The following is a 24,684-nucleotide window of genomic DNA, read 5'->3' as shown; positions in this document are numbered from 1 at the left end:
GCACCCATAGTAAATGTATGCTAGGTATAGCAAATGACAAAGCTGCTTCAAACGTCCCAGATTTGGAGCAGTTTAGTCATTACATGAGTGACGTCATCGTTGTGTTGCCGATGAAGAATCACCATCAGATGAACATGATCACGTACGAACCTTAACTAAATGCTACAGGCGAAGATACTCAGCCAACTGAAACGAATGAAAAAACTCAACCAAATAAATCTAGCAGAGGTATTACAGGTAAAACATTTCGTCTGGATTTCCTAAATGATAAAAAAGTCAAAGTGGTTGAAAAAATATCTAGAAGAAGTACACGATTTTTCTGCTTATAAAATTGCACATGAATTAAACATTGATATCTATTTTGAGCATGATTATGGCCGATACACGACAATGTTTCCTGTTTTCTCTGATTCTCTCCAACATTTCTGTTTGATGTATGTCAAAAAACATTCGAGCAAAATGTTGTGAATACATTATGTCCCTTCTTTTTTAAATGTACGCTAATGCTCTCGATACCAAGCTCCATCCATGGTTACAAAATTATCTGTAAATAAAAAGAAAGTTATCAAATTGACAATAGATACAAGGGGCTTTATACTTAAGCAATTGTCAGATATATTGTAATATCATTGACTACAATTGTCAGATATATTGTAATAGGCATTGTAACTTCAATCCATGAAGAATATTACATACTTCTGCAACTTTATGCGAACCTTAGCCATAACTATTACTTCTAACAAATAATTCATGATTGTTTTTCTGATAGTTTCCTCTTTTATATGACTTTCATTCGGGAAACAGCAATATTTCATAAGTAAAGTAATTTTATTTTTATTATTTACGCAAGTGCAAAATAAAAATTACGAAATCACGTTAGATATTTCAAAATCGCTCTATTGATATTTGTTGAATTATTTTTACAGGCTATAAAGGTAGTGATTACACATTGCATAACACGAAGTACCTAAACAAAGGCTATTAAACTATTTATATACTTAACATTATAATATTGACATTCATTATTGTATGCTCTTGTAATATTATCGTGGCCAAAGTGACATTATACGATTGGTTTAGCAGAAAAACTGCTTTAGGAATAAAGTTGTTTACTTAAAGTGGAAAACTGCTATTCAAGATTCATATAAAGAACTTAATAAGTTTGTATGAATTTTGAATACAAATATTGCAGCTTAATGTCTGTGTTTTCAGTTTACTAGATACAAGATAGGTTTGATATAATTTAATGAGACGCCTGGAAACAATAGCGAATATATTCGTTCGAGTTGACAAAATATCATCCAGTTAAGATTTCATTTTGCTACGTTCAATACTAATACAGTTTCATAGCACTATGTTTTCACTTACTATGATTATTACATTATCTTCAACCATGATTAAGGTAAGCAAGCAGTTACCTGGTTATTTCGTTGAGATATATTAATAAAACTATGAGATAAAATAAAATCTGTAATTATAACTATAATCATAACATGCAAGTGATTGCATCACATAATCTACCTCTACTATTTTCAGACCAGTATAGAACAAACATCGATTGCGTCAACACTAGGTAACGAGAATACAGACTCCAAACAACTTGACATATCGGAAGAACTGAAAAACATAATATTTAGACGAATAATGAACAACACTGCTACACCTTTAATAGAAAAAACAGATATAACAGCTTCTCCTGAGCAAGACCAACAGGAAGATATACAAAAACAGGATATACGAAATCTAGATATAAAGCAATTTACGAAAAGTTTCCCACACACCACCAGGTATTTAATTTACCCAAACATTTACAACTACCTGCGAGTTCCAGCTTATCTTTATAATAGATATAAAGTGCCAGATGACCCAGATGACTCATTAACAAATGAGCAAATAAATCAAGAAAATCTACCCATTTTAAATGCCCCTACGACACCAGTTTTAAATATGTCTAACATAAAATATGATATGATAATTCCCGAACAAGAACCACATCCGGCTTATGGAAATGAAGAGAATACTACATTTGATTTCAAAACAAAAGGCCCAGATGTTAGAATTGAAACAAATAATTCAAATATCCCATACAAGAGAGCTAATGTCCTACATCATGAGGAGGAGCCACATCCAGCTTACGGAGACGAAGAACAATTTACACTTGAAACCAAAATAAAAGAGCCAGATGTTACAATTGATACAAACACTAAATCTATTCACAATATACTAGACAAAGAATCACTTTCAGCTGCCTCCGCTGAAAAATCACAATTACAAAAACTTATCGTAAATATGAGCAATAATAACATGGCAGAAGATTTGTTAATGCGTACCGAACAAAGAAAAATGCAATGGTGTATTGATCGACGTAAATTTTTGATGGAAATGTTGTTACCGAACTTACAGGAAGGAAACACATTTTGCACACCTAATCTTAATATCTCACAAGAAATTTTAAATGCTTTTAAAGAAAACTTACAATATGACTCTGATAAAAAAGAACAAAACGAAATAAACAAATTTCAAATGTTCCAGAAAATCTTATTGCGATCCCAGGAAAAAGTACTAAAACAGTGTATACAATCTCTTAATCTATGTGAGAATGGGATAAATAAATTATTAAATCCAACTGAATTCGATGGAGAACATTTTAAAGCTATCACAGGTGAAGAACTTCAGTCTGGTGATAATATCGAGGAACAACATTACCTGGCCACTACTCGAAGTGAAGAGTCGCTTCAAGGTGATGACCAATACGCCACATCTATCCCAGGTGACAAATCTCTTCAAGAATCTATGAAACCCGGCTCAAACGATGAACCTCAAGACAATGACAAGGACTCATATGAACTGACCACAACTTCTTCAAATAAGGCTAATGAGAATTTTAATAGTGAGCTATCTGACGATAGGAATTATGATGATGTTTATGCTTTAGATTATCCAAAACGCCATATTGACGAAACTCGAAAATCAAAATCAATTAATGAAAACCTTGTAAACAATCGAGACGATGAGTATTTATCAGACACTTTAGATGAAGCATCTTATCCAAGTATTTCCAAAGAGAAATTTGATAACGAAATACCTACCGTTGTTGACGAAGAACCAAACCCTAACTACATCGAAGAAAGTACACAGCCAGAAAAATATGAAAATGAATTAGAAAAGTCTATAGATCAAAATAATACTTCAGATTATAATATTCAAAACTACAGTGATGATAGAACTACCGATGATGCAACTTATTATCAGACTGATTCTGGTCAAGAACGTATACCTGCTGACCAATACGAAGAGTTACAACCTGCAAAGGAAATCGGAAGACGCCATGAACAAAATGGATTTTATCCTTGTTTAAGAAGTGGTCATTCTGGTAGAAGGAATAGTGAGAATAAAAAATCCACTGATAAAGAAACTAAGCATAATACTATCGATAAAGAACCTGCACCTATAGCCGAAACAACACATCTAGATGATATACCTTCTATAATTAATGAAGATAACTCTGAAGAAGAACCTAGTCCAGATTATCCTGAAGATGAAAGCAATGACGTCGAAAGCAATGAAGATGAACTGCCAATAACAACAGCTGTGAACAAAAAAGTTCAGGCAAGTAAACTTAGAAGTGATAACAATACTAGAAGTGATAATGATACTTTCAATAAAAAAATATCAAAAATGGACATACCACAACTGAATATTAAACCAAAATTTTTGAAAATAGAAACTGTTGGTGACTTGTTTAAATATGGTGTCATTCAAGATAATGACGGATTGAAAAAAAGTGATCCAAAACAAATTTTTATTTCTAATGACATCATAAACAAGGAACTCGCTAGTCCGAGTCAATTGAGACAGATAAAAGCTTTTCTGAATAGTATACGGCGTTCTGTAAACTTGAAAGTTGAAGAAGATAATGATCAAATTTCATTTGAAAGCATATTGGGTATGTATATTCAAATATTAATTTTAATACCAACACATAGTATCAAAGGGACATGTATTTTGTATTCGGACTAATCTTGAGAACCACTGTATGTATTTGCAAGTTTTTAACTACATATTATGATCTGTATTTCTCTAAAGCCACACGCAAAGGCAAACATTGATGGCCTTGTATATTGTATATTGTACTCAAACAAAGCCTAGTCCAGTCGATAGTAAATAAAAATTTTTCTTATAAGGCTCAATAATGGTAAACCGCAAATACAAGACGATATGCAGATAATGACTAAAAAGTTTTAGAAGGCCCGTGCCATATACTTATGAAATTATCTCCTTTTTCTTTCAGAAAGCAAACTAGATGACAAAGAGGAATTAAAAGACAGCAAACTTCTAACAAACGATTACTATAAAAAACCCGTAGAAGATATAAATAAAGGAGCATATAGTATCGCCAACGATTTGTTCGACCTAGCTAGAGAGGGTATAAACAAAATAAACCGTTTGGATAGACAAGTGGAATCGGAAATCATGAAGCAACAAATGGACGGTTTAGACATGGAGCCTGAACCTAAAATAATTGACTTGACATAGAATATTACATGAAATTTCCTAGCCACTTTTTCTTTTCTTTTTGTTTTAAAAAACAAACCCTTTTATTTGCAATCACGTTGAAATATACTAAGATACGATAAGTCACGAGAGTGCCGTGGTTTCTTAGGAATGAAAGTCCTACCATTACCCAAAAGCTTTCTTCAGTATCTTACGGCTTTCAAATACAGGACCGAAATACGAGAATATTGGCGTCCGAAGAACAACAATCGCCTATGACGACGATGACCTAAACAGTAATAGACGCAGCCAATCAGCTATCTTCGATCTCTACATGTCTCCGATACCGACCCCGCCGGCGTGGCTGACGATCAGGTCCCTCGGCGCCTACTGCAACCTACTCCAAGTCGCTTCTTAGCGATAAGGCGACAACTACGCCCTAGTTTTGGCTATTAGACTTGGGGTTAAGACTGCATTTGAATCGGAAATCATGTGGGAAAAACAAATAATATATTTTTATAAGAAAATAAAAAATATAAACTTCATCATAAATTACTTTTTTACTGAAATTGAACGTAGTAAATATTGCAAAATATCATGTTTTATGTGAGTACACATATAAATCTGAAAACTGAAAACATAACTTACAAATGCGAATTGTAAAATTCACACTCCATATACGCAGTATGACTAAGATATCAAAGGAGCTTAAAATATTCCTATCTAACGAGATGGAAAAGCAAGAGTTTTTTTATTCCACCTTTTCTTCTTTTATTGTGAGTGATATTTTAAGATTATTTTACCAGATTTTACAATAATTATATTATTCGCTAACAAATCCAGTTATTTGCAGGTTTAACTACAAAAAAAATATATAAGCTAACGTACTTTCTTCATATTTATTACCGCTTGATATGTCACAAGAACTGAAAAACATAATATTGGTACAATAAATTCCGATAAATGAAGCAAATGGTGTCTTTTATCACAACATGCTTACTTACGATCGAAATGGTAACATAGTTACGAGTATGGTAGCTTAGACTTTGCATACTTCTTTGAATTTGCTCGAATTTACTCTAATTACACTGAATAAATGAATATGTTGCAAACGATAATACTTTACGAGATGATACAAACGAGAAGCAAAATAAATCAACCGTCGATGACAAAGACTACAGTGATATTGACAACACCAACGCTCTGGATGGTTGTATTATAACTTAATTGAACAAGTTTACTGACATGGGAATCACTGATGAATGAATGACGAATGTTCTAGATGATGAGTCTACTCCAAATGTCCCAGATTTGAAGCAGTATGATCAATCTATGAATCGTCATCGTAATGTTACTAAGAAACACAATCACTTAAGTGTGACCAAGTATCTTAAACAGGTGGTATGGAAAGAAACTCAGCCAACCGACAGAAATGAAGAAACTCAACCAAACAAATCTAGCATGGATGTTGTAGGTAAAAAACTAAAATTAATATTTCCATAAAATGTATGAACATTTTGTGGAAATTTTCATTCTTGTAATAAAGAAGTCAAAGATATTAGAAAATTAATAAATAGTATTTCATTTACAACCATTTATTATTAAAAACCTTATCACTCTTTATTTAACAGTTTTATTTTATATTAACATATTATTGTTATACATATATCTATGGCTGAAGAATCACTAAAATCCTTCCGTATCGGACGCACTGTCAGATTTTATTCAGAATACGTAAGGTCGATTTTTATTTTGTCAATTTGAAAAAAGTCGAAATAATTCTGATGACTTATTCAGATTTCAAAAAAAAAACAAAACTATTTATCCTTCAAAATTGTCTTAGATAGTTAGCGCTTTTTGAACGTCAAAAATTAAATTACATAATATTATGTAACTATCTGTAAAACTACTACCAAATGGGAAGCTATATCGCTGAGGGAAAGACGTGGCCAGAAAACCTCCCAGCACAGGGCCCTACTCCGACTGTTATGTTTTCCTTTCCTTTTTCAAATTATCAATAAGTACTTATATGTATATAGTGATAAATACGTAGCCTAGTAAAATCAGTTACATAATCTAAATGTCAAAACACGAAATTACTACGGATATTTTTAAGAAAAACACTATGACGCCATAGAAAAACGTGTTAAAATGTCATAATAAATAAGTTAAACAGAAAAAATAAAATTTTAGGAACTCATCAGCTTTACAGTTGTCTTTACTTTGTAATCAGAATTTCATAATTTATTTTTGACTTAATAGGACGCAATTCCGTGCATAACTAAAAGTTGTGACGGCGCGCTGTAGGTATTCGTTTTCAGCATTATAGTGACATCAGGGGGTTAAAATGGCCACATCGAAGCAAGTCATCTAAAAACATTTGTTTGCATTGCGCACGTACTTTTATATGCGCAAATGTTAAATTGCAATATTACTTTTTAGATTAATTGTGTGGCCATTTTAACCCCCCAGCGCTTTAAAGAATCCCACACCTGAAACTATGGCTACCTAGTCCAATCAATACTAGTTAATAAATGCAATGGAAATAGAATGGAAATTCAAATAAACACGAACCTCATTTCTGTAGCAATAGCAGTCGCAATCTCAGCGATAAGTACATATTGGCGTATTGGCACTGAGCGAAATTATTTCCTAGTCGTTAGAGAGTTGGCTCCCAGTTGGCTCCCAGCCAGAAGATAGGCTCCTTCGCTACTCTTAGCAACATTCACAGACCAGAAGGCAAAATACTCTTATTGACTACTAGCGGTCGCCCGCGAATTCATTCGCGTGGAAATTATTTTAGGAAGGCATAACAGTTTCAATAATAAACAATTTATTGCTCACATTACACCCGAAGATGTACACAGAGGTGTATACAACATCTACTCCTCGCCAGCTATGTTTAAAGCCTAGGTTAACACGGTGCGAGCTAACATGCGAGCTGACCGAGTCAGTTATTGAGGTGCAGCTACTACGCAAGTGTGACCGCATCATACGAGTTACTGTCATGTGCGTGTGGGACAGTTGCTCACGTTCCAGTTACTTCAACATTTTTTGTTTTTACTCGCTACTTGCCTTCCCCCACCACACCACTCGCACTCCGCTTGGTCGTCAACTCGCACGATTTTGCGAAATGACAGTAGCTCGTACGCTAGGGCCCACGCCAGGTACAGTGTTTCTTGTTTGGGCCACATGATACAAACGAATTATACTCGCTCCTTGTTCGAGAGGTTTTAAACAGTGTAGTCTACGTCTTATGCTCCAGCATCGTCACAATTTTCAAAGCTCATATCCAAAGCTAAAAAAAAAAAGTTAGTTTCCCGCTTCCTGAACGCAGCTGTCAACTAATGTCATTACGGTTTTTGTGCACCGGCGCGTCACTTCGCCTCCGTAAATAAACTAATTGAAAACTAATATTTAATACAAAAACATGATTGATATAGTGCGAAAAATCTGTTACTTACATAATCAAGTGCTTTTTTCTCTAAAAAAGCTAGAAACAGTACCAAAGAAAAAATGTGGATGACGACGAGCGTAAGTTCTTTTTGATAAAACAAAACGTGGATTATACTGGTAAGTCTTAACATTATCCATCTACTAAAACAAGAGAAGATATAATTATGATCAATTCAATTTAATTCCTTTTATTGTCGAAAACAAATTACTTTTTTTTGAGGTTATAATTTTATAATCCTAACATTCGAAGAAGTAACTTAAGTTGGTACTTATTACTAATAAAAGTAACTAGTTTTATTAACAGAAATAATAATATTAAAATTGTATCGTGTTCGTGTTATAACAGTGATTTAAAAGTTATACTTTATTCCGATGTTGATGTTGTTTAAATTCGCCTTATATAAGGCAGGCAAAGATCTGAGGACTATACAGTCTTGACTTTAGTAATTTAATATTCGAAAATCACGATCAAAATAGGCCTAAGCCTTGTCTTCAGTCCCTGATTGCCGCTTTTCATCTGTCAAAAAAAAAAAAAAAAAAAATTTTTGTTTCTTTTTGTAATTGTGTTCTTGGCTTATGTTGCGGTTGATAACTTACTATCAGCGAATGAAATGAGCAGTTTTATTATAAAACAAAGAGAACCAGTGAAATATAACCGCAGAATGGCATAGAAAAGTAAATAATTAACTCGGAAATAATTTGACAAGTTCAGATAATTAGATGACAGAAGCACTTCATGTTTACCCTGTTCATCAAGAAGTACCTATGACACAGTAGTACTCAATATCACAGAGGTCATCTACACCATTGGTAGACAAGATACATAACTTATTCAAGATAACACTTAAAACATTTAGAGGATTATAATTGGTTTACTACAAGATAACCATACTTAAAAATGATATTATATATATTATAACAGTACATAATCCCTTCTCACAGTCTCTGTTAAGTGGTGTTAATAATGTTATCTTCTCCGAATGATACTTACAATATAAGATGATGATAATATACCCTAACAATAAAAACAGAAAGAGTGTTAAGAGAGTACAGGCAAAAGATAGCCTTATTATAGTAAGCAATTTCTTCCAAATTACTCTAATCTTATTATAATTCAAGCTTCCAACGTATGGGTGATGATTATTGGTACCTACCTAACCAACAAGAGAACACCACTTGGAGAGTCACCTAGTTAAACACTAGTAGTGAACTGTCTGACTAGAGAATAGACAGACTATTTGTTTCCCTTTAGAGCTATCACAATAGAGGATAGACAATGGACTTGATGTATCAACCCTATTAACATAAAACTCAACCACTAAGACTGTTGCAAAGCGCAAATATACCTATGCTTTATTTTAATACCTAGAGCTATCATTTAGCGGATGGACAGGGGACTTGATGGTACCAACTTAATGTACATAAAAGCTATCACTAGGAAGTTTGCCATTGCTAAGCGCTAATATACCTATTTTACATTTCCATACCTAGAGCTATCACAAGAGCTACCATTAGGAAGGTCGCCATTGATAAGAGATAATATACCTATTTGTCATTTCCATACCTAGAGCTATCACTTAGAGGATAGACAATAGACTTGAAGGTATCAATGCAATGAACATAAGAGCTACCACTAGGAAGGTCGCCACTGACAAGCGCTAACATACCTATTTCTCATTTCCATACTTAGAGCTATCACTTAGAGGATAGACAATGGACTTGATGGTATCAACCTAATTAACAAAAGATCTACCACCAGGAAGGTCGCCATTGCCAAGCGCTAATATACCTATTTATCATTTCCATGCCTAGAGCTATCACTTAGAGGATAGACAATGGACTTGAAGGTATCAACACAATGAATGTAAGAGCTACCACTAAGAAAGTCGCCATTGACAAGCGCTAACATACCTATTTCTCATTTCCATACTTAGAGCTATCACTTAGAGGATAGACAATGGACTTGATGGTATGAACCATATTAACATAAGAGCTACCACGATTATGGTCGGCATTGGCAAGCGCTATATACCTATTTCTCATTTCCATACTTAGAGCTATCACTTAGAGGATAGACAATGGACTTTATGGTATGAACCCTGTTAATATAAGAGCTACCACGATTATGGTCGGCATTAGCAAGCGCTATATACCTATTTCTCATTTCCATACCTAGAGCTATCACTTAGAGGATAGACAATGGACTTGATGGTATCAACTCAAATAACATAAAGCTACCACTACAAGTATCGCCTTTTGCTAAACGCTAGTAGATAGCTAGAACATAGACCAACTATTTTTTATACTTTTATTTCCATGTCTGGTTTGTCACTTGAGGAATCGAAGATAAACCATTGAATTGTCGGGGCTTACCTACCCATGTTGAAACTCAAGATTAGACTAATGCTGAGAAACAATAGACTATTATGTCAAATTGATTATTATAAAATAATGAGAGTACAAATTCTGAAGAAATAACCGACAATTCAAAACCTAAAAGCCTCTGTTCTATTAATCAACCTCAACTGTGCTAGAAATCAAAGTATGTAATGTCAGAGATTACTTTCAAAAGAGATATAACTGTACACAAGACATGGTTAGAGAATACTGCTATTAAATTCTTTCAACCAACATCATAAAATTCAAATAGCACATAAATAATAATGAATAACATTGCCCGAAGAGTGAGTAAACGAGATAGCAACAGGATCTGTGGAACAGAGACAACAGTATCAGCAGGCAGCCCCACAGCCAACAGCATGAACTGAAAGCCCACAAGGAACAGTATCAGCAGGCCGCCCCACAGCCAGCAATAAAAGCAGTGATGCAACCAGTCATGATCAGCAGTGCTATAACCAGCAGTACCAGCAGCCCTACAGCCAGCAGTAGTAGCAGAGCTACAACCAGATGTATTAGCAGTCTCACAGCCATTAGTATCAACAGTGGCCCAGGCAGCAAGGCCGTTTAAGAATAGTACCTCATGAGGAGGAAGAATTCCCTATAAAGTTATAATGGGAAAATTTGCACAAGCAAATATATTTTTCAAAATTCTGGTAAAATTAATTCCGAATGTCTATCACTAAAAGTTTTAGCATTATCATTAAGACATGGGATTCAAATCCTGTCTTTGTTAATCAGGAATAACAATACTAATCTCAGTATAAATTGGGGTACCTACCTGATAATATTATAACTTCAATGAAAATTTCCTTCAAGTATTACATTCGAAATTGTAAAATATTGATACCTAGTTCGGTTAGATAGAATAGTTGCCCTTTTTATTATTAACTCATAGGTGAAAAGGAAGGAAAAATAGTTCATTAGTAACATATAACTTACATCACCATTAGCGTTTTCTCTAAATTATGTTGTTGTAGATTTATTATGTTGTTGCTGATCAGCCCAAAACACAGTTTACAATTAATATAAAAATTACAACAATAATGTCCCTTCACTTAATCAATCGGAACCAAACTGCAGTGGAGAAGTAACAATAATATTTTCATGATAAATATATGTTTATCTTATTTTTCGGTTAGTGTTGTAACGTAAATCAGGCAGGTCCCTTCACTAAATAACCTGACATAATATTAAATCTTCAGGATGGGTACGAGAAGTGAATCCCTGTGCAAACAACAGGATCATGTTAAGTTAGGTTAAAGGAAAAGATGATTTTTACGAACGATGATAATATACCTACACGACCGATAATTAATAAATTAATGTTATCCTTATATGTAACTGCACACCTAAGGGTAAAATATGTTTTATTCATTTATTTATTTTTTCCAGTAAATAATAGGACGTTACTATTACTGTCCTAAAAACAAATTCAATAATTATTACACTAAAGAGATAGCTGCGTAAACAATGTTACGTGTGTTAATGTGTTGTGCGTACGTTGTTCTATCATCTGATTAGTGGGTGAAAGGTTGCATAGAGGAATAGGAAAAAAATCCACAACAAGTTATATTTATTATTACCACATAAAAAATATACTAAATATTATTACCAAGCCCATATGGTCGATATTAGGTAATACACAATAACTTGGGCTCAGGTAATCTATTTTAATAAAAACAAAATCTTAATTATTACGAAGATAATTATCACACAAGTACATAATGTAAATGCACTTCCCCTCTTTATACTTTCAGCCTCATTTAACAATATCTTATAATAAAGAGGAAAGTTTAGTTCAGTGGTTCTGAATATTTTAATGAAAAAGGTCATTTGAATAAATGTATCGAAATTCTTACTTGCACTTATATTTGTATTTTCTCTAATCAATTTGACATGTTGTCTTAGGATTCATTTAACTACTCAATGTCGACAACAATTGCCAACTTAGCACAGGATGTTACAATCAATCTTGTGTCTGGGTGCCCTCGTCATTACCCGTTCTTCTTTATGTATTTCTTCTTCTTTTATGTATGTAAACAAATAATGTGTAACTTTGATAATTATTGTAGCCCTTGGTATGCCAATGAAAAATGAGTGTTATACTATATGATGAAGTCTCACAGTCCTTTCGACTATAACTATCGTTTTTGTTCAAGAGCTTCGGAAATATGCTCTATGGTGAGGTCCCTGTGAGGCTCTTATAGCCAATCTTGATGTTGAGCTCATTCAGAAATTTGTTCTTGTGTAGTTCTTTTGTTGTGAAATTGATAGTAATGTGAAATAGGTATTTAATGTACTTGCTCAACTTCAACTTAATTATTTAGAACTATGTATCTATTCTAGTACAGTATAGTATAACCATATATTATATAACATACATAATATCGATTCCATTCTTGAGAACTGGTGAAACTTGTTTAGCGAACAGTTATTATTCTTATTGTTTTTTACATGATAATATCAAAACGTTTGGTGGAACGCCGCGCTGAGTTTATCAGGCGACGGCTGTGCCTCTCACTGCCTTTATTGGGATTAAAGTCATGGGCAGCTTAATTAGCTTTCGTGATAACAATGTACTTTATTCATTAATGAATAATCATATTATTGGTACTCGCTTCAATTTAAATGTTTCATTCCCAACTAAACTTTGAACATCTACACTGTTTAAAACCTCTCGAACAAGGAGCGAGTATAATTATGAGATTAAACGAACTTACCTGTAAGTGAAGTTCTATCTCAATTATACGAAGCTCCTTGTTCGAGAGGACTCCCTCCCTTCAATTTTAATATCCCGCCCTAAAGCTTCCACAGGTGATGGAGTTGTCCATGAAACATGCTTTAAACATAATGACATTAGTTGACAGCTGCGTTCAGGAAGCGGGAAACTAACTTTTTTTTTTTAGCTTTGGATATGAGCTTTGAAAATTGTGACGATGCTGGAGCATAAGACGTAGACTACACTGTTTAAAACCTCTCGAACAAGGAGCTTCGTATAATTGAGATAGAACTTCACTTACAGGTAAGTTCGTTTAATCTCATAATTATACCAGTACACTGGTATAGTAGCTGTCTTCTGCGACGCCAGCAGTTTGCATAATGTGACCGTGCGAGGCGAGTTGAGCTACTGTCATACGAGTACACAGGCACAGTAGCTGTCTATTGTCACATCAGCTGCTCGCACTGTGTAACCTAACCTTAAGTCCCATGTGATGGGGACGAGTCACAGATCCTGGAAACCACGTGATTTCAATTACCTATATGTGACCCAAACATGACTTCAAACTCATAAAACCGAATACACATATTTATTACAAAGAACAAACTAAAACTAAAGTAAGCAAAGGTAGCCTTAGTTCTAACCTATTCCAGACAACCTTCGCAGACGCAGTTTCAACGTTACAACTTCACATTTTTCTAGCGTTTGGACTATTTAATATTAGGCTATTTGACAACTTAGTCAAATGAGATACTTTTTACGAAACGTCAAAACGAAAATTTTCAATGGAATTTGTATGGAAATACTGTCCTGTGACGTCATTAATAAAACCAATCAAATGTCGTACTTATTGTTACTTAATACATAAATAAAATTTGAAAAAAAGTCAAAAAGAAAAATGTGATTGATTTTTGATTATATTAGACTAATTTCTATTTCTAAATTAACATTTCATAATTTATCTTGGACCTAGTCAAATACCCTATTAAAGGATTTATTTATTTAACATTACAGTAAATATCTAGTTCTAAATTCAAATTCTAATCCACGATAATTCTAATAATTGATGAACATGGATTATTGTCGTTTTTAATCGTTTTTATTCGTTAGTTTAATCGTTTATATTTCGTAAATGCGATGATTGCCGAGGGACACTAGCACCAAAATGGCGGGAACAAGTACTAATTTTATTTTAATAATAAGCTTATGTATGGTCACGAGTACTAATATGTATAAGTACACTTTGAAACAATGTCACATTAACTTTTTTGACAAATTAAACCGTAAGTCTGATTAAATGTCAAATGTAATAGTGCGACAGGGTTCTAAAGTGCATGATATTTATTGCTCATGACTGTACAACAATCAAAGCATAAAAAGTTCAGTCAACATAATGTTTTATACACAATATATTCATTTCTAAACCAATATACCATAAAGCTTTATGTTAAACATTAAACACGATATGTATCGAATCACATTTGCAAAGTACCAGGGCGACATCGAGTATGAAGAGCTAGCAAGTGTAAAATGGCAATGCAGATAAGATAGGGGTGTTAAGTGAAAAATAACCGCACTCCGGTACCAGGGGGTTATGACTTTACACGAGCTTATACGATATCAACACCCATTCACTTTAAAATGATAACAAGATTTATGCAAAGCTCGAATCTAGTGTAGCACTTTAAATATTTAAATATAGATTCAAATTCAAATTCAAAAATATCTTTATTCAGTAGGTAACATAGTTACACTTTGAATCGTCAATTTTTACATAACGAACGTCTCATCCGCCTAAAACTACTGCAGCTTCTCACAACCCGAACCTGAAGACAGAATTAACGTCTGCTTCTCTTGACTGGGTCAACGACCGATCTCCTCAACCCTGGGTTATTATTCAACCAGTCAAAGGCCCCTGACATGGCTCATGTAAATAGTAGTCGGCACCGAATCTTCTATTTACAGAAGCGACTGCCTGTCTGACTTTCCAACCCGCGAAGGGAAAACCAACCCAATACAAGTTATGTCACATACCTACCTCCGAAACGCATTTCTCATTCTGAGTTTTCTCACCCTGTCTTCCTTCTGTGTCTTGACATATTTGATTGATACTAAAAATTAAACTTAACAAAAAACAAATTCAAAGCTTGCGTGAAGCTTACTTTATGTAAAAAAGACTATTATAAGATTAATGATTACCTAAATGATAAAAATGTCTGGTATTAAATGTGTTCCTCTAGTTATAAAGGAACTTGTAACGTACACCTACATTGATTTAAAAATGTATAGCAGTTTCTTGTCATTTTCTCCTCAGCCATAACACCTTGCGAAATGACGTAGATTTAAAAATGTTAAATTGACCTTCAACAAGTTTATCCATGATAATTATGTTGAATAAATGATTCCGATTCTGATTCTGAAATGGTTAAATTTGTTAAATAAACGATAATCCTGGAAAATTCGATCAACACTCCTCACCAAAACCAAGCTACCTAGTTAGCTAGCTATATTATATGGCTGCGCTTTAGTTTTGTCTAAACCACTGGGAGTCGATCGATGGAAAACAACTGTCGTATTTAGATGAGGCAACTCATCGGCCGGACTCCCAACAAACGTATTATTCAGATATTTGCATCTGCCTGATTGTCAACTATTCCATTTCCATGTCAAAACGCCGAGACCGCGGTGGATTTGGAAGAAGAATAATTGGGCCGTGTTGTACTAGGTTCGAGATAAATTATGAAATTCTGATTACTAACTAAAGACACATTTAAAACTAACGAAAAACATTTTCTTTTTTCCATTTAACTTATTTATGAATTTAAAAAAACCGTAATAGTAAATCCGACATTTTATCACGTTTTTCTATGACGTCACAGTGTGCTATTTCATAGTAATTTCGTGTTTGGGCGTTTACTAAAAAGTAATTGATTTGACTAGTTGGATACTAGCCTATTGGTACATATACTAGGTTCAAGATAAATTATGAACTAAGCTAGTTTCCAAGTAGTCAAATCAGTTACTTTTTACTAAACGTCAAAACACGAAATTACAATGGAATTTGTATGAAAAAGCAACCTGCGACGTCATAGTGAAACGTGATAAAATGTAGCACTTATTATTACGTATTTCTTGATTAAAATTCCTAATTAAGTTAAATGGAAATAAGAAAACGTTTTTTGTCAGATTTAGATCTAATAAAATAGATATCGACCCCTCACGTGCAATGTTTCTTTTCGATAAACACATTGGAAAGTATGTAAATAGACCCAATGGCAAGAGAAAAACAATCTGAAAAGCCTCCCTTTTTCCCAATTTCCGTAGTGCCCCACATATGGGACATGCACGTATGAGTTTAAAAATGCCTCATCATAGGTGGTTCATACACAGTGAACGTGTTAAAACAAATGCTGCAAAACCATTGTACGTATAGTATGTACAACAAAGAAAGAGTATTTAAAAAAACAAGTCGATATATAGGCACATCGATCACATGCGGACACGATGACCGCCAGACTCCCGTTATCCATCTTCATCTCCAATCGGATCGAGTGACGGACGCGTGTCCATTGTCACGAACGTTTTGTTTTTGTCAAGAACAAATGTTTAGAGAAGGTACAAAAACCAGATTCGGTTAGCATTGGTATTATCTCGAAAACTAAGATTCCTGGTAAAATAAATAAATATCTACAAGATTTTTTTTCTGTTAAGGAACTTTTTAGTTTCGTGTTTTGCCCAGGATTTTTTTTTCGGGATTTTAAAAGTTTTAAGTAGGAAAATAATAATAACGCTGCGCTACTCTTGAGCACCATCGAGCCTTATTTGCACTATCTTCAAGGCTTCCTATTCGTCCGGCCAAGTCGAGAGTACCATCCACTACAATTTATTTAATTTATTTACATTTCACGACATTACAGCGCAGAGGAGCCAATGCGCCGTGAAACTTTCATAATAATATAATCAGACTTAAAAAAAATAAGTACAAATAAGGTAACGTAACATATTTCTCACATCATTCATGATCTTGCAGAAACTCAGACACTCAGGACACACATACGTCCACTCACAACATGGCAAAGAAAAACTGACTAGTGTTTTTTTTTTTTTTTTCTATGTGACTTTACTATTTTCCCGGGCAAATGGGGCAAATGGACAACAGGCCTCAGGGTGCCGTCCTGAGGTCGGTGATAGCCACATGAGAGAAGAGCGTCGGCTGAGGGGATTATATATGAAAGAACCATACGACTCTAGTGGGCCGATAGTGATAAGTGCTGAATGAGGGAAAACGATTACGCCGGCATGGACGCTGTCGGGGTCCCGTGTCGTGTTAGACAACGGACCTGTGCACCCCAAATTGAGTGATAGTCTCCCAGTAATGGGGCATTGAGTGATCGCGCTGCAATCTGACAAGTTAGTTCCAGTGGCGCCTGATCGATGGTCACCCCATGTAAGGGTAAACATTCTTATTGATTAGTACATTATAAGCTGATTCGGTGAAGTTTCGGAGCATTTTGGGGACTCATTTAAAAAAAAGACTTTTTGGAAAAGGAATATAGAATCAAAGCAGATATAAATATCAGATGTAATATACTTACTTGCTTGGCTTGTGCCCAACAGTGGAACATAAGTTGTAGATTACTAGACAGTTTTTCACGTGACTTATTGTAGATTTGCCGCAGATGGCATACGCTAACTAGGCACAAACCTCTCAAACGACCAGAGAACAATAAAATGTAAATTGTGATAAGCACGTTTTATCACTATCATTATTGACGTCATTACACAGTTTTATTTCCACCAATTCTACTACGAAAGACTAAAATTCTCCCCAACTGTGTAAGTTTCAACTGGGATCTTAAAAGTCGTTCGCGGTAAATACGTAATAGCAAGCGGACTATTGAAAGCAGTTCAGTTTTCAAAACGCTTAAAGTTTCACTAAGCCTTAGTTGCGAAGTTAGCTCCAAGTCGGAATCCCGCCGCTCAAGTTTTAGAATTTTTTGAACGTTCTATTTTTAAATCGCACGAACTTCACGTTGTAGGTATTAGGTGGTTTGATGGAAGTTTGCTAAAGTTACTAATGGCAGTGACGCGGCAAAAATTTGAATATAGGCTTATTGGGTGTAGAATTCGGCAAGTGGTCAACAAGTATGTACAGTCATGAGCAATATAATGTACCCACTTTAGGACTCTGTCGCACTAACATATTTGACATTTAGTGAGACTTACAGTTCAATTTGTCAAAAAAGTTAATATGACATGGTACCAAAGTGTATACATATTAATGCTCGTGACCGTAGGTATTTTTATAATTTCTCCAGTTACCAGAGCTATTTTTGACTAGTTGGTAATCATAATCTCATACCCGTAGAGGGATTACGAGCCTCCTCATTAGGATAATGGGGTGAACATTGCTACAAGTAATCAAAGACAACTTGCAGCCACTGTTGATACAAAATCCTAAAATGAATATGAAGAATATTATTACATTAGTTCAACATCTCTCTAGGTACTTATATCTAGTACATACATACATATATAAACTCACGCCTATTTCCCACCGGGGTAAGCAGAGACCAGTATATCAAACGCGTGTGTGTGTATATTTAGTGTTGGTATGTGTTATATCTAGTATGAACTGATATTTATTTTTAAGCCATATTAGATAATTCATTATTTAAGTAAAAACAGAAATCAGAATCATTTATTTAACGTAATTATCATGGGTAAACTTGTTGAAGATCAATGTAAATTTCGCAAGTTGTTATGGCTGAGGAGAAGAAATGACAAGAAACTGCAACAACACAAATAGTTTTAACTAGAAAAAACTCGTTTCAACTGTATGTGTCTAACATGTAATAAGTACTTACTAAGCTTTTAGTATAGCTTGCGGTTTAGTATTAGTAACTAATAACGTTTAACAGCCTTAAGGCCTTACATAAAAACTAAGTAATTTCAATTCAATTAGGGAAAACGTGTTCAACTATATTATGTCATCATCATCATCAGCCCATTAACGTCCCCACTGCTGGGGCACGAGCCTTCCCTATGGATGGATAGGGAGATCGGGCCTTAAACCATCACGCGGGCCCAGTGCGGATTGGTGGTTATTAACGACTGCTAATGCAGCCGGGACCAACGGCTTAACGTGCCTTCCGAAGCACGGAGGTGCTCGAGATGAAAACTTTTTTTTTGTGGTTACCCATCCTATGACCGGCCTTTGCGAAAGTTGCTTAACTTCAACAATCGCAGACCGAGCCCGTTTACCGCTGCGTCACCGAGCTCCTCAACTATTATGTATCTACCATGTAATAAGTAAGTACGTACTAAGCTTTACTGTTTAACGCGTGTTTAACGTTCAAATCAAAAGCATAGACCTAGGCTACGATATAAATAACATCCTTCCCTCATGTATTACGTAGAATACCATATCGATAGAAGTGTCAACTGGTCATTAATCCGATGTTCGCAGTCCAAGATAGACGGTGAACTAAGGTCGTATGTTCCGGTTACCATAAAGCTCATTCGATAACCTGCTTGCTCTAAACCTGACTCAATTTGACGTCCATTGCGAGTTTGTCTTGTTAAACGCTGAAGGAGTCGCGTGTCTAGACAGCAATGACGCAAAATATATGTCGAAGTAGAAGTTAGCTGTCGTTAAGAGTAATAGGGTGTTTGCACTGAAAGCAATTACAATAATTTAGCCAATGTCTGTGCTATCACGAAATCTGGTATCCATTAGCTAATGCCTGCCTGCTAGTTATGCCTGTTAGCTGGTATAGTACCTCGCCGAATTATTCGAGAAAGATAAAGTTTTGCAGTGATATAAGAGTTTTGGTATATATGAGTGATACTACAGCAACGTTTTATCAATGTTTAAAACTAAACCCTAAAAGTTTAAAACTAAACCCCGATTAAGGAAAAATGGCGCTCTGAAAAGTATGAAACAAGAAAAAACATCTCCGACATTCTTCCGAACATGTTTAGGAGATAGCCGTGGTCCTATGCCGTGGTAATCAAACTCTCCGTAATTCATACTTTTCTGAGCGCGATTTTTCCTTAATTATTAAGATAACGTGAGGCAAGCCTGTGGATAACTTGCTTCTCAAACGGAGAGCTATTAAGTTTTATTTTATTTACTTTAAGTTGGCTCGATCATTATAATAGACGGCAGACCATCTATCACGTGGATCTAACAGAGCTCGGTGAAGCGTGACTAAGTTCATCTTTCGATTAATGTACAATGAAAGAGCAAAAGCGCAATCACTGAGCCCAGCGAATTATTTGTAAACAGTAGTGAAATTAAGTATGCACCATTAGTTGTCATAAATATAAAACTTATGTTTTTGTAGGTGTTTTTGGTCTATTACAGAAACGACATGTAACCAGGAGGTCTTAAGTGCAACCAGTTAATTTATTACTTGGCAAGAAACTGATTGGACTTTTGCACTTTATCGTACTCTGACTATCCCGTTGGGATATACTTGTGAGCTTAATGTAATAATGACATAGAAGGACAAAACTGTTGATAAGGGAAGACCGAAGACTCATCTGCGAAATTGTGATTATTGTCAGTATGTTTGTTTATCCGGCTGTATCCGTAAAAAGTATTCAAACCCTCGTACATAGAAATGAGTATTCTCTGTTAACCGCGTCATATCGAGCGCAAACGACGCAGACTCTTCAGCTAACAATATCTTGTTTTGATTCCTCGGAATACTCCATCTCCATCAGTAGCGAGTATATAATCGGTACATTTCTTTTTTTACCTCAGTTCATAATCTCGTCAAGTACGCAGTAGTGATTGACATCTGAAATAAAAAACTGAATTAAAAATCAGATAATATAAAGATAAAATATACTTTTATGAGCACAACGGACACAAGATACAGTTATAAGGACAACAGATACAGAAAGGCACAACCAGGCCCCATAAGTATCAAATGAAGATGATGATTTTGAAGTTAATAAAAAAAATGTTCAGGTCTTTCTCTGTATTATTGCTGATGATTCTTTGCACAGTTTTTCTCCGACAGTCGATAAAATCCAACAAACAAATCTCAATATGGAAATTGAATCGAGATAGACCTATGAAATATATACTAATTTGGTCTAAAGGGGGTCCAGAATGGAACTGCTTGCAAGAAAAACAAAACGCTTTCAAAGAAAATCGTTGTCAGTATGATAACTGCTTCGTGACTCACGACAGGAGTCTTCTCAACGACTATACGAAATTCGACGCGATTCTGATCAACGGTAAACATATCGTCGTCGACAGTAAATTCAAGCTGCCGAAAAGACGGTCCCCGAAACAGTTGTACGTTTTTGCGACGAAAGATTCAGCCGCAAACTATCCCGTGTGCAACCAGACATTTGACAATTATTTCAACCTCACTTGGACGTACAGGTTAGATTCCGATGTGCCTTGGCCGTATTTTAGCATAGAAGACGAAGATAGCAATGAGATTGGACCACGGCTGAACATGGGATGGCGCAATGTGTACGATCCCGTAGGACCTCTTATAGAGCCAATAATTTTGGACAAGAAACTAACAGTTGCATGGGTGTCTTCAAACTGCTTTACGAGTGGCCTCAGAGAATCTTTAGTGGAGAAAATAAAATATGGCCTGAAAAGATATTATTTAGATATGGACATAATTGGCGCGTGCAACGGGAGACACTGCCCTAAAAGTATGGAAGCTGAATGTATGTCAGATATGAACAAATTGTATTTTTATTTAGCGTTCGAAGATTCTGTAGCGGAAGATTACGTCACGGAAAAAGTTGTAAAGGCGTTCCAATCGTTTATTGTCCCTGTCGTGTTTGGTGGAGCCAATTATTCCAGGTTGTTATTTTTTAAACTACTTATTTTGTTTTCTTCTTCTTCTTTATTCAAATAGTTTTTAATTTTCATTAATCGGATTAGATATTAGCTGCTATTTCAGAGTCACTAAATCCAATGTAGATCAAAGTAGTGTAAATGTAATAAATAACACAACATCACAATAGCTCACGACTATATTCCCAAAAGGGGTAGTCAGAGGTATATTCATCGCATGTTGTACTAAGTACGACACCGAGCCGAGCTTTCTGTTAGACCAATGTGATAGGTGGTGAGCCGTATCGCCGTCTGTAATGGTCGAGCTAACTGTGTTGTAACTGTGCAACTCCAGTACCGGGGATCGAACCGCCGCTCCCCGTTTGAGAAGCAACTTATTCTCGAGATCCATTATTCTAAATTGAGAAAATGACGTCTTACTAAGATCTTTTAGCAAAATAAAAAAAAAACATATTGAAGTATATAAGGCTTTGTCTGTCTTTCTTTCTTTCTATCGATCGTCATTATTCAACATTCTCTTCGCCCGCTCTACAATAACGTGATTTAAAAGCACTTATCGTTTCATGTTCTTTTTTTAAACTTCAGGTTCCTGCCACCACATTCGTACTTAGACGCGGGTAAACTTGGAGCAGAGAAGACTGCATACACCATGGCGGTTCTCATGAAGAGCAGGGGTGCCTACAAAGACTTTTTCAGGTGGAGAAACTATTATTCTTATTCAGAAAACAACCGTAGCATCTGCGGACTTTGCGAGATCCTAAACAAGGATGTTACAAAAGTTTATCCGAACTTCCGAGAGTGGTGGAACCCAAAAGAAATACTGGCATACGGCGTTAAACCACATAAAACCTGTAACAATAAAAAAGTTAAATAACATAATAAAGCATTTCTTATTTTATTACTAGCCAAAGAAAATTTGGTATGTAAGGTATATTTTTAAATGAAACATTATGCTATTACAAAAAAACTAATTTGAATATTTTTGCTTTTAATGCAATTCTTATTATTTATTTTAAATGTCCACTGAAGTAGGCTGAATGACGTCTATACCTTTTTGCCTTTGCTTAGTTATTACATTATACTTAGATATTAAAATTGTAATATTGAAATTTAGTTGCGACCCGTGGTAGCCCAATTGGTAGAACGCTTGCCTCTCCCTTTGAGATCGCAGGTTCGAATCCAGCACAGGCCTAAACCAATGATTGTCGAATTTGTTTTCGAATTCATGTCTGGATCATAAATGATTATCACGTGCTCCGCGGTGACGAAAAACATCGTGAGGAAGCCCACATTCCCGAGAAATGCATTTTCAGAGGTATGTAACCTAACCTATATTGGGCTGGTATTCCCTTCGCGGGCTGGAAGATCAGACAGACAGTCGCTACTGTAAAAAACCGAACCTGTCTTCAGGTTGGGTAACCGGACCCTGTCTATCTATCTATCTATCTATCGTGTGGGTTGTGGGGTGAATTACCAAACTCATCAACCCTGGTGTCAGGGTTATTATTGAGTCGCCAAAGGCCCCTGACATGGCTCATGTAACGGCTACTTACTTACATCACTAAGTAGTAACCGGGACCAACGGCTTAACGTGCCTTCCAAAGCACGGATTATCTTACTTTTTGGACAATCAGGTGATCAGCCTGTAATGTCATAACCAAACTAGGGATTACATAGTAATGTCCCCACCGGGATTCGAACCGGGTCGTGAGCCCAACGCTCAACCACTGGACCACGGAGGCCGTAATAAAGGAGATGGTAAATTTATACCTGTTCATATCTGACATACATTCAGCTTCCATACTTCTAGGGCAGTGTCTCCCGTTGCACGCGCCAATTATGTCCATATCTAAATAGTATCTTTTCAGGCTATGTTTTATTTTCTCCACTAAATATTCTCTGAGGCCACTCGTAAAGCACGGAGGCCGTGATAAAGGAGATGATAAATTTATACCTGGATTGGACTTAATTTAAAAAAATCGAGGTTTTTCAGAAAGGTGCTTACGTGGTGTTCAATACAACAATTTGTAAGTGCCTATATGTCGTAAGTATGCAGAAAATTAATATCACAAAAAGCGCCCGACGTCTGTAGCCTCCCCCGGGCTTCGAGTGTATCTTAAAAGCTTGTCAACGCCGCACTATTTGTCATATGCTAAGTGATTTTACTCGTTCCCCTCGGATTCGTTGAATCACTGCTGCTATACACACCTACTTGTGTGAATATTGCTACAGATAACCTACATTTTGGAAGGAGATTGAAAAATAGACCGATAAAACTGATGTTTCATGTACTAGGGGATTAAAATCGCCACATCAAAGCAAATTTGCAATTTAAAAATACACTTTATACATATAGAAATACACTTTGTGTATAGAATTACACTTTTTTTACGAGTTATTGTAGATTTGCAATGGCATTAACCACTTGGTCGGAACATTCACAGTCCTTCAGAGAAGTTTGCTATGTAGCTGTAACTTTTGGGCAGTATGGAGTTAATCTCCGTCGGCTACTCTGTGTAGGCACTGAGCCCCCTAGCCTCCAAATGAGTGAAGTTTTTCCAACGAGCTCGCTAAGCCCCTCTCTCTATCGATCACTCTGCCCTGCCTGTTTACATACGTACTTTACTATAGAGTTTTAAGGGACCTCTTTATTGGCGATCTACCAAAAATAAAAACGGTTCTCGTGCAAACAGGAATATAATATATATTTACAAGAACAACAAAACCCCAAAAGTCATCAAAAACAAAGACAATACGGGAATAAAAAACTATATAAAAG

The 24,684-nt window shown here is 35.4% G+C and overlaps 1 protein-coding gene across 1 annotated transcript; it reads left to right on the top strand.

Moving 5' to 3' along the window:
* The first annotated feature begins 5,760 nt into the window (after nt 1–5,760).
* LOC126375800 (alpha-(1,3)-fucosyltransferase C-like) lies at nt 5,761–22,779 on the top strand. The gene is made up of 3 exons (XM_050022887.1): nt 5,761–5,968; nt 21,185–21,911; nt 22,491–22,779. The coding sequence occupies exons 1-3, from the start codon at nt 5,761–5,763 to the stop codon at nt 22,777–22,779; spliced, it is 1,224 nt and encodes a 407-aa protein (XP_049878844.1).
* The last annotated feature ends 1,905 nt before the right edge of the window (nt 22,780–24,684 follow it).

Source organism: Pectinophora gossypiella, chromosome 19 (assembly GCF_024362695.1).
Source record: "Pectinophora gossypiella chromosome 19, ilPecGoss1.1, whole genome shotgun sequence".
In the NCBI taxonomy this organism is placed as follows: domain Eukaryota; kingdom Metazoa; phylum Arthropoda; class Insecta; order Lepidoptera; family Gelechiidae; genus Pectinophora; species Pectinophora gossypiella.
The sequence above is the reverse complement of the archived record's forward strand: the minus strand, read 5'-3'. Positions and strand labels throughout refer to the sequence as shown.

What these genes read in the sequence shown, in the direction of transcription:
- LOC126375800 (XM_050022887.1), top strand. Translation starts at nt 5,761, where the DNA reads ATGACGAATGTTCTAGATGATGAGTCTACTCCAAATGTCCCAGATTTG. An exon ending in ATCTAGCATGGATGTTGTAG is followed by an intron (nt 5,969 to 21,184) that starts GTAAAAAACTAA and finishes TTTGGTCTAAAG; the next exon opens with GGGGTCCAGAATGGAACTGC. An exon ending in GGTGGAGCCAATTATTCCAG is followed by an intron (nt 21,912 to 22,490) that starts GTTGTTATTTTT and finishes TTTAAACTTCAG; the next exon opens with GTTCCTGCCACCACATTCGT.